General features: G+C 33.7%; 1 protein-coding gene across 2 annotated transcripts in view; it reads left to right on the top strand.

Moving 5' to 3' along the window:
• The window catches only part of Galphao (G protein alpha o subunit), a 307,748-nt gene that overhangs the window by 125,380 nt on the left and 157,544 nt on the right, over positions 1-24,824 (top strand). For both annotated transcript variants that reach the window (XM_085943830.1, XM_085943828.1), the window contains exon 3: positions 340-481. In XM_085943830.1, the coding sequence (XP_085799956.1) occupies positions 340-481 (142 nt within the window). The remainder of the gene's footprint in view (positions 1-339; positions 482-24,824) is intronic.

Below are 24,824 nucleotides of genomic sequence, written 5' to 3'. Positions count from 1 at the left end.
TTTGAAAAATACGTAATTTAAACACATCGCTCATTTTTATGTCGTCAATGAGTTTTTGAAGTTTCATTGAATTAGTGTGTCGTTGTCATTTACAAGTGTGACCTATTCATTAGTAGTAAATATCGTACTATTCTCGTAATAATACCTGACAAGTGTGCTCTTTTTATTAGATCTCCACAGCCTACCTCTTTCCAAAAGTCACCCTTCGCCACTGGGGTGGATGTTATATTAACATATACTTGGATATATAATATGTACGTTGATTGGTCAGTGTTCAATATTTCTGTCAGTATCATGAATTATTATAGAGTTACTAATTTACATTTTCCTTGTTTCCAGAATTATTCACGAGAGCGGTTTCACGAATGAAGACTTCAAACAGTATCGGCCGGTGGTGTACAGCAATACGATACAATCACTTGTGGCCATTCTTAGGGCGATGCCTAACCTCGGCATCGTTTATGGTAACAAAGACAGAGAGGTGAGTCCACAATCTACTATGATAATAATTTTAACTTAATGCCAGCGCTCCATTGGCGAGCCAAAAGTCCGAGGACAATAAATTGTCCGATTTGTCTATGCTCTGCTACTGATCAACGAACGAATAACAAAGTAAAGCTGTCAAAAGTGAAAAGTTACGATTCTCGTGATGTCTTCCGATAATCCTATAATTTTGTGATATTTATATGTAGACTTGCATAAAATAATATAGCAGTGAAAACAACACAAGTTTTACGATTTCTTTTATGAATTTCAAAAATACAAATAAAAAAATAATTGGTAAATCTCTCATTTTCTAATGTGTAAATTAACTAATTAATCAATGAAAATGTTTAAAACAATTACAGATTTTTTTTCGGTCCGAATGATTGCGTATTAATGTCAAATCGAATTTGTATAGTGATCGACTGACGAAGTCTGGCAAAAATATCAAACATGTTTGAAATCCAACGAGCCTGGTCTGCGGATTAAAAAGTCTGCAGATCTGGGGTGCTCCACGCGAAGACTAAATCGTCTGACTTGCGTGCCAATGGAGCGCCGGCATAAGTGAGTGGTACGAAATCCGGCGAATCACAGTCAGTGCTAATTCGACTTAACTGTGAGCGAGAAATTTAAAGTTAAACATTAGACTGACAGGATTTCTTATCAATCAAAATAATCAGACGAAATGAACTTATTTTATTTATAATTATAACACAACTTGTAATTATCATTAAACTGGAACAATAGTGACATTGAATGACCTTTTAACTTCTCGGCGTCGAAGTCTTCAAAATTACTTAATTATGGATCTACTTGGTTCATTTAGTTTAGATTTTAGAATATTATAGGCCATCCATCGACTGAAACTGTATGCGGCTTCGAATCGTGTGCCATACTAAGCTTATCTTTTCTGTTTTTGGAAATATATTTTCACAAAGTATATTATAAGCATCTGATCGTGTCCGTTTATACCATACACTTACACTTACAAATTTAGTGAAAATATATTTTCATGAACACAATTCATAAGTTTAGTATGGCACACGAATCGAAACCGCATACGGTTTCAGTCCATGGATGGCCTCTTAGTCGGTAAAATATTCATACAGAGAACCAATAAATACGTTTAATGTAATCTACAATGGAGTTAAATCTGGGAAACTTATGTCTGTCCATAGTCAAAATTTATCACTTCATTAGGCAAGAAAACTAGTAGATACCAAATTAACGTACAATAGACAACGGGTAGTAGTATTAGGTAATATATTCTACGGTACAGATGGGCCCGAATATATTTAAAGAATGATACGTGGATGCCATTAGTTTCTTAGGGTATCATTATTTTTTTTATTGTATAATATAATACCTAATTGTTTTTAAAAAAATGATAAAAACATATTCAACAATTTAGAATATTATTTGCGTGCTGCAGAGAAATATCGTTGAGAATCTAATCTCCTTCTGTTGTGAGTAGGAGAGACATGCCTAAGCTTTTCTTATTCATGCCCAGGCCACTGTTTTGGTACATAAAACAGACAGCGACAGTCTATCACGTGTTCCGTGGTTTCCTCAGCACCACAATCACACGGGATTGGCTTGATAGAGAATAGACCGGGTTGCACTCGCGAGAATGGCAATCAAAAGGTTGAACATTTTAGAAATTTGTAGAATTGGAGAGGAAGTTAATCGGGTTGATCACAATCACCCACCACATTCAAATCTTGATATTCGGTATGCAGATACAGAGGACACTTAATGTCACCTAGACTAGCTGAGCTAGTCCAAACCTTTGTTTTTCTCTCTAAATTCTTTCTTTAAGCACCAAGATGCATGGTTGTTACATCAGTCCCGTGCGGTTCCGTATCGGAACAGCACTTAAAATCTTTTCTTTCAGACATGTTTCAACCGTCATGGAAAACAGTCCTGCATATCCACGGCTGTACATACATGACGGGGCACCTTTGGGAAGGCAATGTCCTTGAGAATGAGGAGACCAGATTATTGAATAGTCCGACACAGACAAACTAGGAAGAGCGTGTCGAATGTGGAATTCTCTGATGTTGACTCATTTGTTCGTTTGACCGTCCACAAAACTGATCTCAGCATCTGTTTCCAGCACCATATTTGTGTTGCGACTATATTCCCTGATTTCATCTTGCCTTTACCGCCAAAGTAAGAAATATTTTAGAAATCGGAAAGACAATATATTTCACTAGTCGCTTTCGTTTTCCAAATTGGTACTAAAAACATAGCGTTTTGCCATTGGTCTTCTCCTTTAGATGTAAGTCTCACATCCACATCTATGGCTTTCAGCTCTGTGTCGGGGTCACCATCGTGGGATTGGTTGTAGGTGGATGACCAGTGATACACATAAGGGCACTTTTGATAACCCTTTAATTTGATTAAATTATTACAGATGTTAATTTAGACTTGTGTGCGTGAGTGGGTAATGCGCGTGTGCTGTCCCCGGATTACATAGCACCAATCTATTTTAAATTGAATACATTGTAAAACCTAGTACTTGTGACAAAGTTGATTAGGTACATTGAGGGCGTGCGAGGCGCTGAAATTACTGTAAACTTTCCATTATTAAAACGGAACATTTTCAATCTTCCTGTAAAAAATAACGCCGCACGGAACGCCTCCTAAACAGGCGCGCAGAATAGTCGAAACATTTCACTGAATTAATTTAGCGGCTTATCTGGCTAAAACACTCCCCGAATTTCGTATTTAATTGAACGTATGAGGCGAAATTTATGTTTTACGCGGATGGCTGTGGCGTACGGTTTACATACGCCACTGCGACACCCCCATAAATTAATTAACATCTTATTAATATACCCTGTAATACAGAAGCTGTTTTAAACTAATGGGGTTTGTGGTGCAATAATGCTTATTATTCGTGCCTTAAAATTGCACAAATCAATAATATATCCATTTCCTTTTTTTCCCTGCAACCCATTTTCCCTGCAATCCATTTTTTTGTAGAATTGGAAAAAAATATATCTTTCTAGTGGCATTCATTTAAGAGTATCAGAGTTACTGGAGTGTTCTTCTCGATATTTGACTCAATTTATTTAAAATAACACTATAGTTAAGGGTATATGTAGATATATATATATATATATATATATAGAACTTGAAATTGCTTTTATTTATATCGAATCAAAGCTCCAATATCGGAGCAGTGTCTCTAAAATTTGCTTGAATGTATTTTACGGATTCGGCTTACGTGTTAACTTTAATATTGAGATTTTGCATCCGAGAGCGTTTTGGTCAATGTTAGGCAATTTTCATTAGATTTAAAAGTAATGAAATTATTCAAATACCAAAAATATAAGTAACACAATCAGCAAACTGCCTTTAAATTTCACTTTTTACTTGATGTGAATTAAGATAACGATGCAGCATTTTTATCTTTACTCTAATTGCCTATCTCTTCAGATAACAATAAGAATCCTATGTAAATTTACGCAGCATTGTTTTTATAATTTTAGTTTTGATGTATTACGGTCCAAACCAAATTAATAACTGTTCCTTTCTATTAATTGCTTATAATTTTGAAGTCAGGAGCTCTCAACCTGTGTTGTTTACAATGTTTAAAATTAAACAGTGGAAAACATCGTTACAAACTAAAATTGAGTTCATCACTTTTTTATTCATCGCATATAAAAATTGCTTTACAACACGTGTTTCTATCACATAGTGTCAGTGGCGAAGGGTGGAGGTAGGCTATTAAGATCTGCCATAAATAGTGCACATTAAACTTTGTCAGTCATACGTACTTGTTTTCATTAGAATAAAACTACAATTTACAGATGGTGTTCGTTAGTTTTTAAAATTCAATTAAACTCTGCTAAAACCAAGCTATAATATTATATAATAGTCAAAAAACACTCGTCTGTCTATAAAATATCTAAAATTATGCAATAAAATCGTACACAGCTTTCAATATTTAATAATATTTTTTATATATTATAGTTTGGTTAGGTAGGGCTTAATGAATTTTAAAAAATTAACCAACAATATGTGTAATATGTATTCTTAATGTAACGAAAACAAACAATATGAATGAAAAAGTGTGCACAATTTTGTCGTATCGCCCAAAATATTATACCAAAACTATTATGGTTTGGTTTAGGCAGGGTTTAATTGATCTTTAGTTTAATGAAAACAAATACGTATGACTAACAATGTTTGTGCACTATTTATGAAGGATCTTAACAGTCTACCTCCACCCTTCGCTACTGAGTGGTAATATGTAATGAATACCAAGGGATAAACATCTTTGATGTACAGTCATCTGGTATTCCTTCAATACGTCGGTTTAGTATTTCACTATGTTATCCAGCTCATCACAATCTCTAAGTTAAATTTTATAGTTTGGGCTAAAAAAAAATTACTAAATAATATTTTCAGAAATTTAAAAATTACATTTTCTGTCGAAAATATTAAAAAAACTGTTTGTGTTTTCTGATGTATTTTTTGGTGTTTGGCTCGATATTTCGTATTGGTAAACGAACTAATCGGGTCGACGTGGTGAAAATAAAATTGATAATGTTAAATAAACGAGCCTCGAGTGCTTCGCTTCCTTTTCAGCTGGTAAAAAATTAACGACGTCTTCGATCTTTTATATCCTGCCAGGAAAAACTGTTTCTGATGAACCAAAGTTGTCTTACACTTTTTCTTTTGGGCGGAACTGTCTGACTAATGAGGTCGAAGGGGCTCTCGCGTAATGAAAGTTTGACGATGTGTGTATTTTTTTTTGCGTCTGTGATGTTCAATCTATGCCTTTCTTTGCCGTGGTCATTTGATTTAACACTTTTAAATAAAATGTATTTAGTAGCAATTACGTCCACTAGGCGCCTTCCTAGTACAGATAACGAAACAAAACCAAGTTTATCGTTTTTATAAGTTATCGCTAAAACTGCGATTGAGTCCATAACAATATAACAGTGCCAATATTGCAAGTTGATAGCAGTCAAACAAATGAATCAAATTTCGTGAAATTTATATTTACTATAATTTCAACATATTATTGTATATTTTATTATCTGTATTTCTCTGTTTAATTAAATTAATGGTATATATTTACACACCAATCAATAAATAAATGGCACATAGTTCAAAACATGAAACGATTATTTATGATTGTTTATTTTTATATTGTTTAAGATAGAGCGAAAGCCTACTAGCGGTATCTAGTGGCAGGATACATGCAATTTAATATATCGATAATTTACATACATTTTGAAGTGTTTTAATTTATCAATATCTAAAAACATTACAAGATTAAAACTATGGATTATTCAAAATTCTTTTCGTGAGGTTTGATAGTACTTGGTTAACTACATTTTAATGCACACATAACATACAATATTATGTAGAAACAATAAGTTAAGAACCTTCAATGTTTTTACATGCACATTGGTTATATAAAAACTTTTAAATGTAAATTTGATTAAATTACATTCACCGTATTCTGTCACTAGAGGCAAATTCACCGAAGGTGCAATTTTTTACACACATTAAGTTTAATGGCCTGTAACATCTCTCTGACACCATAAACAAGGGTGATTAACGTAATAATTGTACATTACATAAATCCCTATTTCGCTATTCACTCGCTATGGGTTTTTGTTACTCTCAAATGATATTATCGAGGGTTGCAAACACGCAATATGCTAATATTGTAAAAAGTAATTTCATTTAATCATGGAGTTTAACCAAATTATTTGTACTGGAGAATTGGAAAATAGCATCCGGATACAACATAAATAAATATAATCGCATATGCAGAAAATTACAATAACATTGCCACATTAAACTTCGTAAGAGGCAAGAGAACAAAACTGATAATGCATACATGCAATATGCTATTATTGTAAAAAGTAATTAATTACTTTAATTACACCACCAAATTATTTGTAGTAAAGAATTGGAAAATGGCATGCAACATAGGTACACACATATAATGGCAACATTGCCATATTCAACTTCGTAAGAGGCAAGGGAACAAAACTAATATTAATTTATTTGGAGTATTGTGTCGGCGACTTGAATTAATGTGGTTTGTTTTTAAATATTTATGTCTATATGTAAGTTTTTTTCAATTGATACTGTTGTTTGATGCCTAAGATGTGATAATTAATTGTTTTCCATTTTTTTCTTCTCATACTTAGCCTGCTTATAGAGTAAGTACAAGTTCACTACTAAGAATGCTATTATTTATTTACTCTTAATAGATTTAATATTAATGATTTTTATATATTTTTCAATATCATATTGTATTTTCCATTCTTCAGTGAAATTACCTCTCCCACTGTTTTGTTTCATACATCCATGCCTAAAATTCCAAATCGAATAGATCATGAAATTAAACTCCCAATTTATGTAAATTTTCCTTCATTTGTCCATACATCGATGGTGATAATGATTCCAATAATACCACTAATCCTATGTTGAATTTTTCGTCGTATCCACTCCAGCAGGCTTATTCTAACATATCATTTAACATCAAAAAAAGAGCTAATTGTAATAAATATATCACATTTATCACTTTACGTATTCAGGCGGTTAATTATGTAAATAAGTTAACCGTTTGAATTGTCGAAAAGTGCTATCTTTTAACAGCCACTCTCTTGACTGTGTTAACTTGTAGAGCAAGACAGAGCACGTCAATTTTACTTATTGAGAATTGAGATCTAAGATCCGACTGTTTTGAAATATGATACGTCACGGTCGCCGTCTTAATTTATAGTTCCCTGCGAGCTGTCAAATATCGAGTGCTAGAAAGTAACATACTATGTGTTCTGAGGTGTCAATGCAAAATTCTTGGGTTCTGGTGTATCTATTTGGGTTCGGACGTATCCCCTAGCACGAACATACCCGAATTTGACTGACTAACTAACTACTACTAACCTAAATTTTTCCGTATTACGAATTTACCAAGTGTTGGAGATAGCCGCTGATAACTGATTTGTGAATATGCCTTCCGTATTAATTTGGACTAATGAGAATAACGGAAACGTGCTAAAGTAATAACTGTTCAGAATAGACCCGCAGGGCGAGCACATGGACAACATAAGCCCCAAATATAATAAATTAATAATATGTAATATAATTGGATCCAGATCTTGTATATTGTGTGTATTGTTTTTTCCTTGTCCAATATTCCCATTAAATCCGTAACTTGTTATAGTGATTCTAATTTCTAATTATTTTTGAAGTGTTTTGATCAGAATTTTCCAACTTATTCATTTATTATGCGTGGGAGGCTAACAAGTTCGCTGAATATACTATAAATATCACCGATAAACAAAACACATTTATCTGTTTATTGAAGCTTATTCCAAGCTACGCGTGTCTCATAAGCCTATACCTAATTACAAAAAATGTATTTGCTAGCTACATAGTATTATATATGGCTTTTGTTTTATACGTAAATTAAGAACATTTACCTAAATGAAAACAAAATCTGTCAAAATACTACATTTTTATGTCAACTGCTTTCGTTATTATCATTTCGGAACTTATAATTGTAATGTTTTCCGTCGTATTTTATAAAATCCGTAAATTGTACATGTTCACTTTATGTCGTTTGAAGACTTTTTGATCTCTCACACTAATATACGGCCGTTTGAATCGAAGTGGCTTCTCATCTCATCATTTGATCTGATCTAGAGCAGTGTTTTTCAACCTTTTCAGACCTGCGGACCACTGAAAATAGAAGAAACGTTTTTTATGCCTTGTCCAGATGGCGTGATTTGACCGCGTATCACTTTTCGCGCGCGGTCGAGGTGCAGGTGACCCATTGGGCTGTCCACATGCACTCGCGGCGAATCTCGGACGAGACACACGTAATCTGGTCAAACTCTAACGCAGAAATATAAAATATTATTTATATAGTAACGTGTAATACTAATACCGTCTGATCGCGGTTGATTTCGTCACGTAAAACCATTAATCTATTTTAAGAACAAAAACACAATGCACAAACACTTGCAGGTGCACGGGTTTTGAAGATTTTATTGGAGTTTTTAGCATAGGCATTTGGACGCCAAAAATTCGCGGACCACCGGTAAACACTGATCTAGAGGGTGCTTATTGGCTAATGTTATGTCTGCGTTTGATTTAAATTTGGAATTAATATGGATACCATTTTTAAATTACCAAAAATTTTTATATTAAATTTGTCTGATTTGTATAGACATTTATTTGCTCTATATAATAAAATTAATTTATTATACGGGGTATCAGTATGTTAATTATTGGTGTCACATGTAGTTATCATAATATTTAAATGATTTTAACACTTTTAACATTTTTAAAAAGAAATCAATAGTTCTAAAAATGCTTACAGCAAAACGCCCTAATTTTACTTAAGCCACTATTCAATTCAGCTCCTCAATTTTCTATGTTACGCTTTTAACAAAATCTTGACAAAATTGAATACGTGCTAAAGTACTTTATAAAAAGGCGGCTTTACATTACATAATATAACTATAATCATATTTTCATGGACTTGGTATGTCGTATACGTATTGATTTTAGAAATAGACGTTAAAATATACTATCTGATGTTATCGCAACCTTATCTCTTGCTACGTATCGAGTTATCACCTTATCAGTTCCACGGTTTCAGTTATCACTGTGTTATCGTCTCTCTGGAGGGCTCACATTTGAAGCCTTCACGACCACTGTCGCGCAACCACGATCAATCAGCGTCGACGAAGTGTTTGCCTACCTGTCCACATGCGTTATATTCCACCAGATAAAACGAGTTCGACGGTTCCAACAATTCGTCATCATGATATTTCAATGGAAAGAAGCAAATCTAATGGAATTGTGAAACGATTCAATAAGATGGGGTTTCATGTGATTGCTTCTATCATTTTCTCTGGGGTTGTTAGCCTCGTCGCCTTGCGACCAGAACTCTTATAACTCCCATTTTTTTTGGTTACGAGGTTCAGTTCCGACTTTTATCAGTACTAATATACTTACTTAAACCCACCTACCTAGTACCCAGTTATAATATGTACCTATAATATTGATGTTTTATTTTTATTTATAAATTCGAGAATTAAGTCTGCCTACTTATCTATTTACTATTTTTTCTAAATATCCTTACTAGGTGGTACATATGTACATCACTCTCGGGTCATCATTTTTTCGGAGTTACAGGGTTCCATTTCCAACCCTGGTTACAAACCAAGAAAGAAGAAACATTGGCCTTTGTCGTTTTTGACGAAAAGTTCTGAGTTCAATTCCCCGTTCGGTCAAAAATATTTAACATAGCAATCTATATTGTGTTATCCATAAATATGTTGAATAAATTGTTTTATTCACAGAACAGATAATAAATAGAATTCCGATATGCTGTATACCAATACAGTACATTTTGAAGCAGGGTTTTGAATGTGTGAGTGTCCTACGAAAATGAACCACGCATTATAGACGTGCAATAGTATGTGTAATTCACCAATATTAAATGAGCCTCAATGCATAAACCGAGAGCAGTTGTAAGTATTCGACGTATGACGTATTCTTGACACATGTTTAAATTTATCCCGTATTCTTCCTTACTCGAGATCGGTTGCCTACTTCTCCTTACCCGTTAGGTATTTCAGTTCCCATCATTTCTGAGTTCCCTGGTTTTATTCTATATAGCTTTTATACAGGGATAATGTGTTACGTGAATACCTATCGTAAACTAACGAAAAACTAATCTCTCCATGGATACCTATTATGTTCCATTTTGAAAAACCATAAAAACCTAAAAAAAATCATAAATTCGAGTGAGAAAGCATTTGGCACTCGTATAATCTCCGCAATATGCGTTAGAGTAAGATAGACGACATATGAAAAAAAGGAATTATGTTTTAGAACGTGAAGTCGATAAATATTAGTTTGACTGGTGCGTTTAGGGCAATGTTTCCCAACCTTATTTCTGCCAAGCCCCACTTCAACGCTTCAAAAATCTCAATGCCCCCCCAATCAAAATTTTATAGTTACCTAACTAATTCTGAAAAAAAATGAATTGCTTCAAATAAAAATGCACATAGGCAATAGTATTTTTAATTTAACTTTCGTATGTAAATACTAATATGTATATATTACGTTACATGTATCTACTCAGAAAATTAGTGCGATCCCTGTGCTATGCTTCGTCTTCAAATGATTTTCAAGATGACTTTTTTGCCCCCCAAAACATTCAAATTGCGCCCCCGGTGGGTGCGTACGCCCAACGTTGGGAATCACTGGTTTAGGGCAAACACTGTGAGTACGTGTTATTGTTATATGTATATTAAAATATATTTTTTCTGCGATATATAAAGTTAGTGGTAAATATTTTTAGTTACCTAAGTAATTTGTAGAATATGTTATGGTTATGATATGGAAGCAAGCATAAATAAAAATAACATTTCATATATAGGGTTAATAATATTAAAATTTATATTCTATCGTGCGTCATATGCGAAAGGACGGCATAACCGGAAGATGCTTTCTCTCGTATTTATTGCTAAGTAATTTTTATGTTCTCAAAAAAAATATATTTATAAATTGAATATTTATTATCCTTAGATAATATGTATTATTAAGCATACATATTATTTATTACATTTTTTCTGTAATTGTTATTCAAATCAAATGCTATATTTTATATTTTTCTTAATTATTGACTGTTGTGAATTTATTATATGTAGCAGCTAATTCATAATTGCCTGCTGGAGATAAAATAATATGTTTGTTATCGGTTCTCTAATAAGTCGAATAAGAAGGGAAATATTGCAACATAAAATAATTTCAACGATTGTTTAGACATTTTCCGTGTTTTGAAATATAATGTTATTCGGTTTAATCTCGTTTGGAGCTTTGTGTGTGCTTTGATATTAGTTGGCTTAAAGGTGCTGATGCAATTTATTGTGTATTGATAATAAATATTTATTTAACAGAAATCACAACTACCACTATGATAATATTATTTTTTATCATTAAGTATATTTCTTTATCATAAGTCACCAGCAACGAGTGGGTATAGAATATAATTATGCACAATTGCAAAATTACAACTTAACTCGAAACTATAGGAAGCTAAACGAAATTATTATATATGTAATATCAAGTTATTATTTATCCATACCGAATCGATGGGATTATTACGGATCTGTTAAGAATTGATGGATTGTTTTGTTATAGGTAATTGATATAAGTAATACAACAGGCGACAGTAGTACTTGACTGAAATACTCAACGGGTGTGGAGTAACAGGCATCCGATCTCGAATGTAGACTATTGTGGGATAAACTTGAACAATTCAAGAATACGCTTGTATTGCGTTCTGACAACTGCTCTCGGTTTATGCACTGACTCTCATTCAATATTGGTATATTTGAATATTGCAATACACACTATTGCACGTATATAATGTATGTTTCATTTTCGTAGGACACTCACACATTCAAAACCCTGCTTCAAAATATCGTCACTGTTCTGTCAGAAGACACTAATTCGAAAAAATGACATATTGAGTTAGTTATACCAAAATATTCCTTATTTCAAACTTTGCCGGCTGGAAACCTTCTTAATAAATAAAGTCTTTATTTTAAAGTCATCCTTTTTACGATTACTTAATAAACTCACATGATAGACCATTTCAAACATTTTAACAACTTCAAAGTCACAAAAACTCAAGTTACTCAACACTAATATTCTCAACAACAAAGTTACTCAAAACTAATATTCTCCAGTTAGTGTGTTCTGCCAGAACAGAGACGATATAATGTATTGGTGGGGTATAGCCTATCTATCTGAATTATGTTTATTAATCTGTTCTGTGTTCACTGCATTACGTTAAATCTGTATCTGCCGAACTGTGTGCCGCGAAAGAAGACGTTTGTGAATCTTTGTATTATTTATTTAAGAGAATCATCGCTTGTAGACAGTGGTCGACGCGTGCATTATCAGTTATCACCTTTCTGCATGTTTTTCATCACTTGCTTATAAATTATTAATGTGCGGGTCATCAATCCTCTCGAAAGATACGACGGTACACACCTAACATTAACAGTGAAAGAAAATATAATCTCTGAAAAATAATAGTTTGGAACTCCTAGAAATATATAAAAATATTGACAACAATACAATTTTAAACTCTAATTGCCCCCCCCCCATTACTCACAATTTTCCCATTATAAATGACTACCACTACATTTGCCAACTTTCTGATCACTCTCCCACATTGCGTAGTTTATTTTCTTCACCCATCATACATTATTGACAATAATAATTATTATAACATTACATATTTATAATCAAACATTATCTTCGACACTCACATTTGAAAAACGTTACGTTACCATGTCGGTCAAGGTCTACTATAATCATCTCTTAAACATCATTGATAGTGCAAGTTAATCACTTATACTTCGAATGAATTAATATGGTAAACTATTTGTAGAAAATGATGATTGTTGCATACATATTTAAATAAATGACAATACTTTGAACGAAATATGCAATCGAAAATATTATTTTATCGCGAACGGGTTACCGCATTACATTTGAAGATAATCAATAACTAGCACTACCATCGTAATCCGTAATTCAGTGCCACGGCCTCACATGACAATGGAGTATGTGTCGTAAAATAATGTTTGTATGTGGTGTGTACAAAGTTATAAACTCATTTGATAAATTATAATGATCCAAGTAAACGTTGGATGTTTTGAAAAGACAGAACAGTTTTTTTATAGATTTCGTAAAAAATACCTTGAGATACTATTATAGCTGATTGCAATGATTTATATTGAATAGTAAATGCTATAGAATGTTAGTTTCATAATATTATTTGGCTAATAAGGAATATAGAACACGTTAGCATGTGCAATCATCGATCGCATGTGCATAATAATGTGATGGTAATCTTGAAATTAATATGAATATCGCCTCAAAACATTCATTAATACAATAATAATATGCAAACATAGGTATATAGCATTTGTATATCGTGCCAGTGGTCGTTTTACAAGACCGCATGGGCCAAAGAACACTGCGGGTAGCCGTTCGATACGCACGTGACGCGAGAGGCGTAAAAATCAAGTGCTGTTTAGACCGCCTGCTCCGTGCGCGCATCGCCCAGTGTCTTGCAGTGTGCTCCGCCACTATTAGCCAACTATTTTGTACAACTACACTTATTATCTCATGTTGTTTCATAATAATGAACAGAATATGTCAGACCAAAATATAATGTATATTATTTGTTTATTCATTAAGGTTGCATCATATAACAATGATAATGATGACAGAGCTGCACAGAAGAAATTTAATAATACATACTTCTACATAATTAAGTGATTATGCACACTTAAGCTATAGAGCAGGGATGACAAACTTTTTTTTCAAGTCTTTCAAATTATGTACAATGAAGATAAATAAAATAAAATAAAACCGAAATACCGGTTTTTACAAAATGGTGTACCTATTGTAAATTTATTAAAAAGATAATGAACCATAATATATTTTATCGGGTGTCTGTCAACTCATTTATTCGCAGTTTATAATTGAAGACGTGGTAATAAGAGAATTCTACACATATTTTACTTCAGATTAAAAATAATTCATTCACAAAAATAGTTGTTCGCAGCCATGTCAGACAGAGATCATAATTTTTTTTTTATTTATAGGCACATTGCTAAAGATGTACCTTTAAGTATATCAATAAAATTATTCAAACTGTCACGTAATAATATGTTCACACGCCGACTAAACAAGACATTGTTAGGTACCGGATGAATTCAATTTTACAAATTCAGGAGATTTGACATAGGTAATCTATCTATCTAAAAAACTATCAAACTTGTCGTAGGTTCCCCGTCCCTGATATTGGGCATGTGCGGTGAAACTACGCTTAAAATCGTGACAGACATTGACTCTCCCTTATTTTTATATACGAGAGTGGGTCAATAATTCCTTAGAAAAAAGCATTAAAACAGTTTTTATTTTTGTATTTTTTTTTTATTTCTCAACATAATCTCCTTGGAGCTCAATACACTTGGTTAGACGTTTCTCATTTTTTTTTTAAACCGTCAGAAAAATAAGTTTTCGGAAGGTCCTCAAAATAAGCATTTGTCCGATCGATGACTTCTTCATTTGAAAAAAAAACGTTGTCCACTTAGCCATTTTTTTTAAGTTTGGGAAAAGGAAAAAGTCACTGGGGGCTAAATCTGGCGAATACGGTGGGTGGTCGACCAATTCGAACTTCAATTCTTCAATTTTAGCCATTGATCGTAAACATGTGTGAACACGGGTATTGTCCTGATGAAAGAGGATTTTTTTCCTGTTTAAATGAGGCCGTTTTTCTTCAATTTCGTTTTTTAGCTGGTCAAATAAAGATGCATAATAATCCCCTGTTATTGTTTTTCCTTTTTCCAAATAGTCAACGAAAATAATTCCACGTGCATCCCAAAATACAGTAGCCATAACCTTACCAGCTGATTTTACGGTTTTCGCCTTCTTTGGACATGGTTCGCCTTTCGCAATCCACTGCTTTGACTGTTCTTTCGTCTCGGGAGTATAGTGGTGTATCCATGTTTCATCTACAGTCACAAAGCGACGAAAAAATTCATCTGGATTGCGTTGCATGAGCGACAACAGGGCTTTAGAGGCCACCACCCTATTGCGTTTATTGTCGACTGTGAGCAAACGCGGCACCCATCTTGCAGAAACTTTTTTCATGCCCAATTTGTCATGTAAAATAGAAATGACGCTACCTTTTGAGATCCCTGTAACCTCAATTATCTCACTCAACTTTAATCTTCGGTCACTTAACACCATATCGTGGATTTTATTGATCATTTCTGGTGTAGTCACCTCTACAGGACGTCCTGAGCGTGGTTCATCCTTTGTTGATGTACGACCACGTTTAAATTCATTTAACCAGTTATAAATAGTTGCAAGTGAAGGAGCAGATATGCCGTGAACTAAATCCAACTCATTTTTTATTTCCTTTGCTGTTAACCCTTTTATATTAAAATGTTTAATAACAGCTCTAAACTCAATTTTCTCCATTTTTGTAAACAAGCAAATTTTTTTTTAAATGTACGAAAATAAAAAACAACAACCCGACCAATCTGATTGAAACTTCGCAGCATACTGAATCGGTAGTGCCGCTGCATGAAAACAAACCGCTTACAGTACTAGTCGCGCCACCTGTCGGCTTTTCTAAGGACTTATTGACCCACCCTCGTACACTAACCTTTTCCTGGCAGCATTCCTAACGTTCCCGTGTCAAAATAATGCTTTCAATTAATTATGTTAGTCTGGTTAGAAGAATTACTATGGTCATTAGTGCATGCCTACCCTCTCTCTGGTAGTAATTATAGTAATAATGACATGTTAAATTGTGTTTCGCAAGCCGACCAGCGAAATGGACTCTCGGGATTACATTTAAGGTGCAGTGCCCATCCCTAATTCTAACCTGTTTGACAGACGTTTAGTGAGGATAAATCGTCGGAGGGGATAACACGTAGGTACATCACTAGGAGAGTCATTTGAATCGTTTGGTAAACAATATTAAAGAATACAAATTATTATAATTTGTATTCTTTAATATTGTATGTATATAATCTGTTATGTTCATTATTACTTAGTTTTATATTCGATATTTAAATGGCACTCAATAATGTAGGTATATTAAAATTCATCCTCTTTCGCTCCATCGGAAGAATAGTGCAGTAGAACCTCGATATAACGAAATTCGATATAATGGACTTCGGCTATAACGGACAAAATATCCGGTCAAATGTGAAAATTTTTAAAAACATCTTGTTAATGTTATACATGTGTCCAAGTGTCACCACTTGTAAACAATATTTTGCGTATGATAATCTAATATCATATATTGACTATTCGTCAGATAACGAAATTCAACAATACTTACACGCATTTTCGTAATTTTAGTGAGCTGATTATAAAAAAACAGCAGACTTCAAAAGTGCAAACAAAACTTGATTCTTTTTTCAAAGCAAGATTACCGAAAGCAAGCGCGTCGACATCTAACATTTACATTACTCCACAACGGCTGTCACGATTAGGGATTCCAATCCCGGGATCCCGAGCTATTTTCGATACCTATGAATCCCGAGATTGATAAACATAATCCCGGGATTTCGGGATTGATTTTTTTATCAATTTTTATGGAAAATAAAATAAAAGCGAAAGAAAATATAACAGAAAAAATACTTTTAATAAAAAAAAAACTACATTAGAAATAAACTGAGTTTGAATGAAGTTTGATTTATACCCATGTGTAGGTTGCCGATTCATTTTATTTTTTCACATAAATTATTAAAAATGAGAAAGATTGGAAAAAAACAATGCTTCGCACTTTTAACAAAGTAATTCCGCCATGATATCATACGTTTTACGGCAGTTTCATATTTGGCTGACTAATTAGATTTATGAAGCGGAAAGGCCATAAGTACGCCATGATTATTTGCTTTACTATTTTAAATCTCGCTAATCCACTCATTATGTCTTTACTATCAGAAACAGCAATCTCATATTAAATTCACATTATTATTTATATTACAATATTATTTACTCCGTTAAACTTGTGTATTTCCAAGATTGAACGTATACAATATTAACAATAAATGTCTTAAATAGTATAAATTATACTAGATTTATTTTTGACCGATTTTATCAATGTTATTTGTAAATATAAAATTTTTATATTAACAATGGAAAAAAATGCCAATCCCGGGACCAGTCCCGGGATCCCGGGATTGTCAAATTGTAATCCCGAAATCCCGGGATCAGAATTTTGGCTCGGGATTGGATTCCCTAGTCACGATATATTATCATCTGAAGTCGAATAAACAGGATTTTGTTTTTATATAACGTACTTTCGGCTTTTACAGACACCCTTCACCCGCATTAGTCCGTTATATCGAGGTTCTACCATATTTAGTTTGTTACATACTAAGCTATTTTCAACGTAGGTATATTATGTTGTGATACTATGGCTTATGGTACTTTAATAACTGTCCAACAGTATTCTTTCCGTTACATATCAGCATATCACACAGCCTAGGACCTAGGTGAACCTTCAATTATATCGCCATTTACACAAAATGTATGCAGGTAGGTATATTTTAAATTTGTTCACTGTTCAACTCGACAATGACATTGATTTTATTGGTAGTTGGAAGCGGGGTATCTCTGATATCATTATATTACGCATGCGTTATTTTTATTCCTAATTTGTCGCATGATATATTATTAATTATGTCCGTACATATATGATGCATTTAGCATAATATGCATTATTAATGTGTTATCAATTATTTAGTTAGTATTAATTTGTAATATTTAATAGAATTATTATACTAGAATTACCATCAGGATTAACCCTCAGAGTGGATCTGCGTCGCCTCCAGGATATGATTATACTACAGAATTCATTGTCCAACCAACTCAGTTGAGGTCTTCCTACCCTCTTTTTTATCCCTGTGTATTGTAGATGTATTAACCTTCCCTTCACAAAGCTCATAAATTCTGTCCGTTCTGGTGATGTCACCTTGCATCACCGTATAAGATTGACAATAAATATTACAGTTAAAATTTACTGTTTGTTTTATCTAGTATTTCTATACATTTTTATACTGCAATACATAATTATTGATCTCACCTATTACTTTCTATTGTCTCTTTTTGTTGCATATACTTTTAGATCTATGTATTTTGTTCGTAATGGAATGCGACGCTCTGTGTGCCATGTGCATTTATATTTATGACAGGTAGATGAAATCTGACCGATATCTATCAATAATTAAGTATATGTATTTAATGGATAATGACACCGATTTTTAGAATAATAACAATTTGAAATAGATATAATATTTGATGATTCTACGAATAGTCGAAATAAATGATGATGACGAAGTACGTTTTAACTGAAATATTAAATATTTGCAGTTTAATAGGCTGGGTGGCCTACGGTGGCATTACAGTAACGTCAGTGTTAATAAAGAAAAGAGTTACTTGGGTGGTTGGTTGTCATTCATCCCTTAGACGTCGCCTATCCAACCGAGTCACCCCACTTTAATATGTATACATTAAGCACACTATTGTATCATATAAGATCTGGGGTATTTTTTAAACGTGCCTACGGGTTCTTTCTTGGCATGTTGTTCTTTTTAACAGTTGGTTCGTTTCGGAACTCATTTAAAAGTTTCAAATGGAACTGCACAAGTTAGTAGCTTTGTGGAATACGCGAAACTTGATAAGCGAGTTAGTTGCTTACTGCTAGATACTTCAAGTACACAGCTGTTGAATTGTAGGCCACCAACTATAACTGATACGACGAATGATAAGAAGATAATATAGTCAAGATTTTGAAATTACATAACCAATCTTGAGATGCATTTAGAAAAACCGAGGAATAAATTTGGGACATAGGTACACATGCATTTCGCTTGCTGAATGAGGATGTCTAAACACACTACCGTCACAAATAGGTATCCAGCATTATATTAACTTAATATCTACGCTATACGAGGTGTTTTAAAATTCCATCAATAATGGGTAGGAATGGATTAATACAGGAATGAATATACGTCGGCTCAAATACTACCATTGTTTCCCAATCTGTGTGTCGCGATTTTTTTCGAAAAGTATTATAAATGTAAATGTGTTATTATTTCAAAACTTTTTATTTTTATAATTTTGGTTTGTCGCGAAATCTTATTTGGTTTTAAAGTTTGACGTTAATTAAATGCGAATAACGGACGATAATAGTGTCCTGCAGCAAGCCCTATAGAAAAAAATATGAATGACAACTATTGTTAATAAAACTGCCAGAGTAGATAATGGAAGTTAAAACCACCAAATATACATTTTATTTTGAGATAATGAATTAAGTATTTTATATAATTAATAGGTAGCTACGTATTTGACGCCCACTATGGCCGAACGGCTTACGCGTCGGATTATAATGTCGTGGATCCCAGGTTTGAATCCTGGGTCTGGTAAATATACGTTGTTTTTCAATTTGTGTTTGGAGTCAGTATGGACCTAATAGGTTGAGCCAAGTGGCAGGTAGATTCTTTATAAATAGAGAAGATGTCACGTTATACACATTTTTATTTTTTAGGAATATCGAATTTTTTTTAATTAGTTTATTATATAATATAATTTATTTCTGTTCTTTGTAAACGTGCTAGTTAATGTCGCCCTTCTATGTGATGTTCTCATAGCTTAGTGTAGTGTACCTACATTTTGAGTCTGCAATAGACAGGAAGCTAACTCGAGAGAAAGAAAATAAAAAACGAGAAAACTGAATGTTGGAAACGTAACTACAAATTAAAAAATAAAACATATCTTCAAAAAACTAATCTAAAATGTCGGGAATATAAAAATAGAATAGCTACTTATTAATAACTAAACTAAATTAATCGAGATTAAGCAACATCTTTAATGTAAACCAAAACATAATATAAATGCATTATCTGTGTAGTTATTCTTAACAGTTAGCACTTTCGCACCTCTCCGTTATTTTCATTGGTCCAAATTAACATGGAAGGCATTCCGTGCACAAGGCGGTTATGAACGACGATCGGCGGTTATCTAAATTAATTGGTAAATTCTTAAACGGCGAAAATTTAGGTTAGTAGACATATCGGTCAAATTCGGGTATGTTCGTGCTGGCGGATACGCCCGAACCCAAACGTCAAACATATCAACATAATCTACAGTTCTATTAGTCATGTCATTGAGAGCGCGATGCTCAATTCGTACTTACCATAAAATAACAGTAAAAATTGTAAGTAGCCGAAATCCATCTGTTAACTATAGATTATAGAGATAAGGAATCCTTAACCATAGACTAATTTTGTTATGAACTCGCCCCCTTGCCCCCCTTCCGTATTGCCATTTACCACTGACAGCTGCTGTCAAAATAAATTGACGTGTCTTTAAAACGGCCAATACACTCAAATTCATTTAACAATTGATCTCAATATGGGTATTGAACAAATATTAAATATCCGTGACATTTAATACGACATATTTTCCTTTACTTTCTTGATTCTGTACATGTCTTAATTTAGTAAAACCGATTATCAAATTGAAATGTCAGTGTCAATGAATTATGAATTAACTTTTCTTATTCAGATTTAGATATTTATGTAATATTAAACCAATAGATAGGTAGTTGAAATATATAAGTACTTAGTTACCTACACACCAACATAGTAATATTAGTTTTAATCACTCTATATAATTATTCACATCATGGCATATATTTGTAATAATTGTAAATGACAAAATCTGACATTTCAACGGCAAGTGTTACCGTATCGGGAAAAACATGGTCAAAAAATAACTTATATTATTCACTAATTGCGAAGACATTTAATCATTTTTATTAAATATTAATTGTGTATTTATAGTTATTGAATTTATTTTGTATATTTTTCATATTTTTGTCATCGTTTAACAATTACAAAATAATTTACCTAAATTATGAAAAAGAGAATTTTTATATATGGTAATATTTTCAATAGAAAAACAGAACGAAGCTATTGCAGATTTGGTGGACCGTAGACAACTCGATCATAACTATGAAAGGCTTTCTGGATAGTGTTTTGTTGTAATTTTGTTGTAATTATGACAGACGATTGTGCATAGGGCTCTGAGATTGCAGCATGTAGTAAACAAAATATGTTCTTACTACTAACTGCTACTAGCCACTCGGTATTTGTCAGCTCTCGGGGAACTATAAATTAAGGCGGCAGCTGTGACGTAATTATTTTTCAAAATATACGTAGGTATCTTGCATATCAATTCTCAATATGTAAAATTGACGTACTCTATCTCGTTTTAAAAGTTAACACAGCCAAGAGAGGGGCTGTTAAAGGATAGCACTGTTTGACAGTTCAGACGGTTAACTTATTGTAATAATTAACCGGCTGAATACGTAAAGTGATAAATGTGATATATTTATCATATATAGCTCATTTTGGGTGTTAAGTGATATGTTAGGATAGCCTCGCAGGAATGATGTTTGTTAATGTACTTTTGTAGATTGTAGTAGGTACATGTTATCTTTTCACTAAAAGCTGTATAATCACTACAAACATATACAGTAGATATTTATGTAATCATCGCCGCGCAGATGAAATGACAATTGGATGAAAAATTCGCTTAGAAAGTGGACAGCCGTTGGCAGGCTTAGAGTGGTATCCAATGGGCACTAGACGACAGGGACGCCCTAAAATTCGCAACCTTCAGAACAGGTATACATAACATCGGGGACTACTAAAAATCTTCCTATTACCCCCGATAGATAGTCCCCGGTTGATGATGATGATTTATTAATAATCCACCACAATTCAATCGAGTTGAACAGTTTAAATAACAACAAAATACAATTTGGGTGCATCTATCCGTCTTTGACCGACGACGGTTGATGATTGAAAAATTAACGAAACACTGACCACAGACAAACAAATAGCATTAATTCAGTTGCTAAGACGCCATGCGTGTTCTGATATCACTGATAAGATGCGATCAGCTAGCTGTTCGTAACAGTCGGCTCACCTTTGTTCTCGGCGGTAAATCACGCAGCTACAGGTGCTGCCGGTCGGTTAGTTGTTAGGTTAAGAACTAAAACTCTGGACTTAATTACCATTCTTCTTTGATCTTGATACGCCTCGCATGCTACCGCCACATCTTATCGCGTGTTAAATTCTGCCTTGGTTAACGCGAAACTTGCATGTGTAAAAAAGCGTGTTATGTATTGTTTTTCCTGCCCTTAGGTATACCTATTGTGTGTGTTCGTGTAATATATCATATAAAGCGGGACAGCACTGTCAATCATTACGACTGGACCTCCGTATTTTGCGAGGCTCATGGACTCAGACAATGAAATCTTATTGAGATGATTTCAAATTTGTGGACGCAGTTTTGCAACTGAAAAACACTACCAATAGTTCCAATGTATTTCGGCCCTTGGCTAACATGAAACTTATATCGTTAAAAATGTTAGCGGTCCGCTATGATTAGATATTCCCACGACTGATTTGGGGTATATTCGTGATCATAAAACTTTGCCACCCTTTGACTCATTTACATTTATGGACAAACAATGACCCCTCAAAACCAATCCGCCCCGCACCTCACTCCGTCTTAATCGATCGTATCACGAGGCCCTACATTTGGATATGAAGCATCAGCGGTTTTTTTACGCCTAGTCATGTCTCAAGAACAGATACCCTAAGACTGAGGTCACCGCGCTCTCAATTGAGCTTTGACTGAGTTTAAAGAGATTACTTGAGTTAATAAAAAGTGTCATGAAAGAGAAAAGCACGGAGAACTAACTAACATAAAAGAAAACGAATTTGATTATAAATATAATACAAAAACAATGCAAAACAATACAGGTAAGTATACAAAAACTACGTGAAGACATCTTGACGTTCGCAATAAGACGTCGCATTTTTTTAAAGCTATACAATTGGCCTTAGTGGCGACCAGGTCGGATGGGCCTAACAGCAACTTGGGCCGACTTGAGTATCTCTTCCTTTTTGGAGCACATTCTCGGACATTCCCAGAGGATGTGACTTGCATCCTGTAGTTCTTTGTAGTTCTCCGCGATATGGACATGTTGGTCGGGTGACAGACAACTAGCTACAAAATAAATACAACCATTCCCATGACTTATATCCGCAAGTGACAAATATAATATATCAGTAGGTATACGATTCGTGAGATTTCGCATTTGGGAAATGGATGTATTCGTATTGCGCAATAAATTGATTAATGCTAACTTTAGTTCTCATTACAAATAATAAATTATATCGAATAATCAATTACACGTCAATTGTATTTTTATATCGCAGCCATTTTCAAGTGACCCAGTAAATATAATATATATTATTTAATGTCATTCATGCCCACAGCCAATTCAACACGAATTATTAAAAAAAAAACTACAATACTCAATACTGATTAATGAATGTTGCGTTGCCATTACGTTTATAGCTATCGTTCATAGAGACCTTCGATTTATATAATCGCTAATCTACTCCAGTGGATATCAACATTTTACAGGTGGAAACGCGCTTGAAATTAATACAAATCATCATCAGCAGAGATCGATACACTGTTGGATGAACACATGCCCTATCTTCACTGCCACGTAGGTATATCCAACGAATTTTATGAGCCAAAATCCAAAATGATAAGTAGCGCAACGTGGCATTGAAAGATATAGCGCGGAAAAACTACAAAAGAAACCAATAGATAAGAAAGCAGATAGGAGTACGCGATGTGATAGAGATAGAGCTTGCTAAGCAGATGGAATGGCAATGGGCTGGAAAAATGACATACAGTGGTACCCAAGGCGCACTAAACGCCCACAGGAAAGCCCTAAAATTCGCTAGATAGACGAGTGACTTTTGCCAAGGCCCACTAAGCCGCGGTGCAAATTTCAAAATGATTGTTTCATATTGACAAAAATGATAATACGTTAATTATTAGAAAATCTAGCTCATTGCATTCCATTTTACGTAATAGTAACTAGCAGTTCTAAACGACCATGCTTTTTACAAATCTAGTGTAATTTTTATAATAAAACGTGTATTGAATGCCAGAGAAACAAAATAGGTTTGTTTTTTATTCAATGTTACTCGTTAATTATCATTTTCGCCCCTAAGTCGATTTATATTATTAAAATTGAGAAATGGGCGAAATGGCACTTAGTACGTGTTTATTATTATGTATTTGGTAATTGTTAATTGCGAAACAATTTCACATTCCTGTAAAAACGTTAGTTTGTAATGTTAGTTTCTATACCATTTCTATCGTAGCTTATGTTTTTCCTTACTTAGCATTCACAAAACACACGTAATTTAATGTACTTTCCGAGTCCCGTCCACAGCTCGAATGCGCATTTCAGTTTGAAAAACAACACAAATAAAGACCGCTCCAAACGAACCCACCCCGCACCACATTCGATCTTAATCGAGCGTATCACGAGGCCCTACGTTTATGTGAACATCAGCAGTTTTCTTACGCCTTGGAATGTCTCAGGTGCAGATACCCAAGAATAATGTCGCCACGCATCTACGCGTGGTGCTTTAACTGATTTTACAGAAACTTTCTAATAAAAGTACCCACGTGAGAGACAAAAAACAAAGCTAAAACAATACGGACATACAAAACTATGTGAAGAGATCTTCACGTCCGCAATAAGACGCCGCATTTTTTTTAAACGAAATAAAATTGGCCTTTGTGGAGACCAGGTCGGACGACGAAAAACAGTTTGTGTTTTTGTT

This window comes from Rhyacophila brunnea, unplaced genomic scaffold (assembly GCF_057557595.1).
Source record: "Rhyacophila brunnea isolate RB1 unplaced genomic scaffold, BYU_Rbru_1.0 scaffold_16, whole genome shotgun sequence".
Lineage (NCBI taxonomy): Eukaryota > Metazoa > Arthropoda > Insecta > Trichoptera > Rhyacophilidae > Rhyacophila > Rhyacophila brunnea.
The sequence above is the reverse complement of the archived record's forward strand: the minus strand, read 5'-3'. Positions and strand labels throughout refer to the sequence as shown.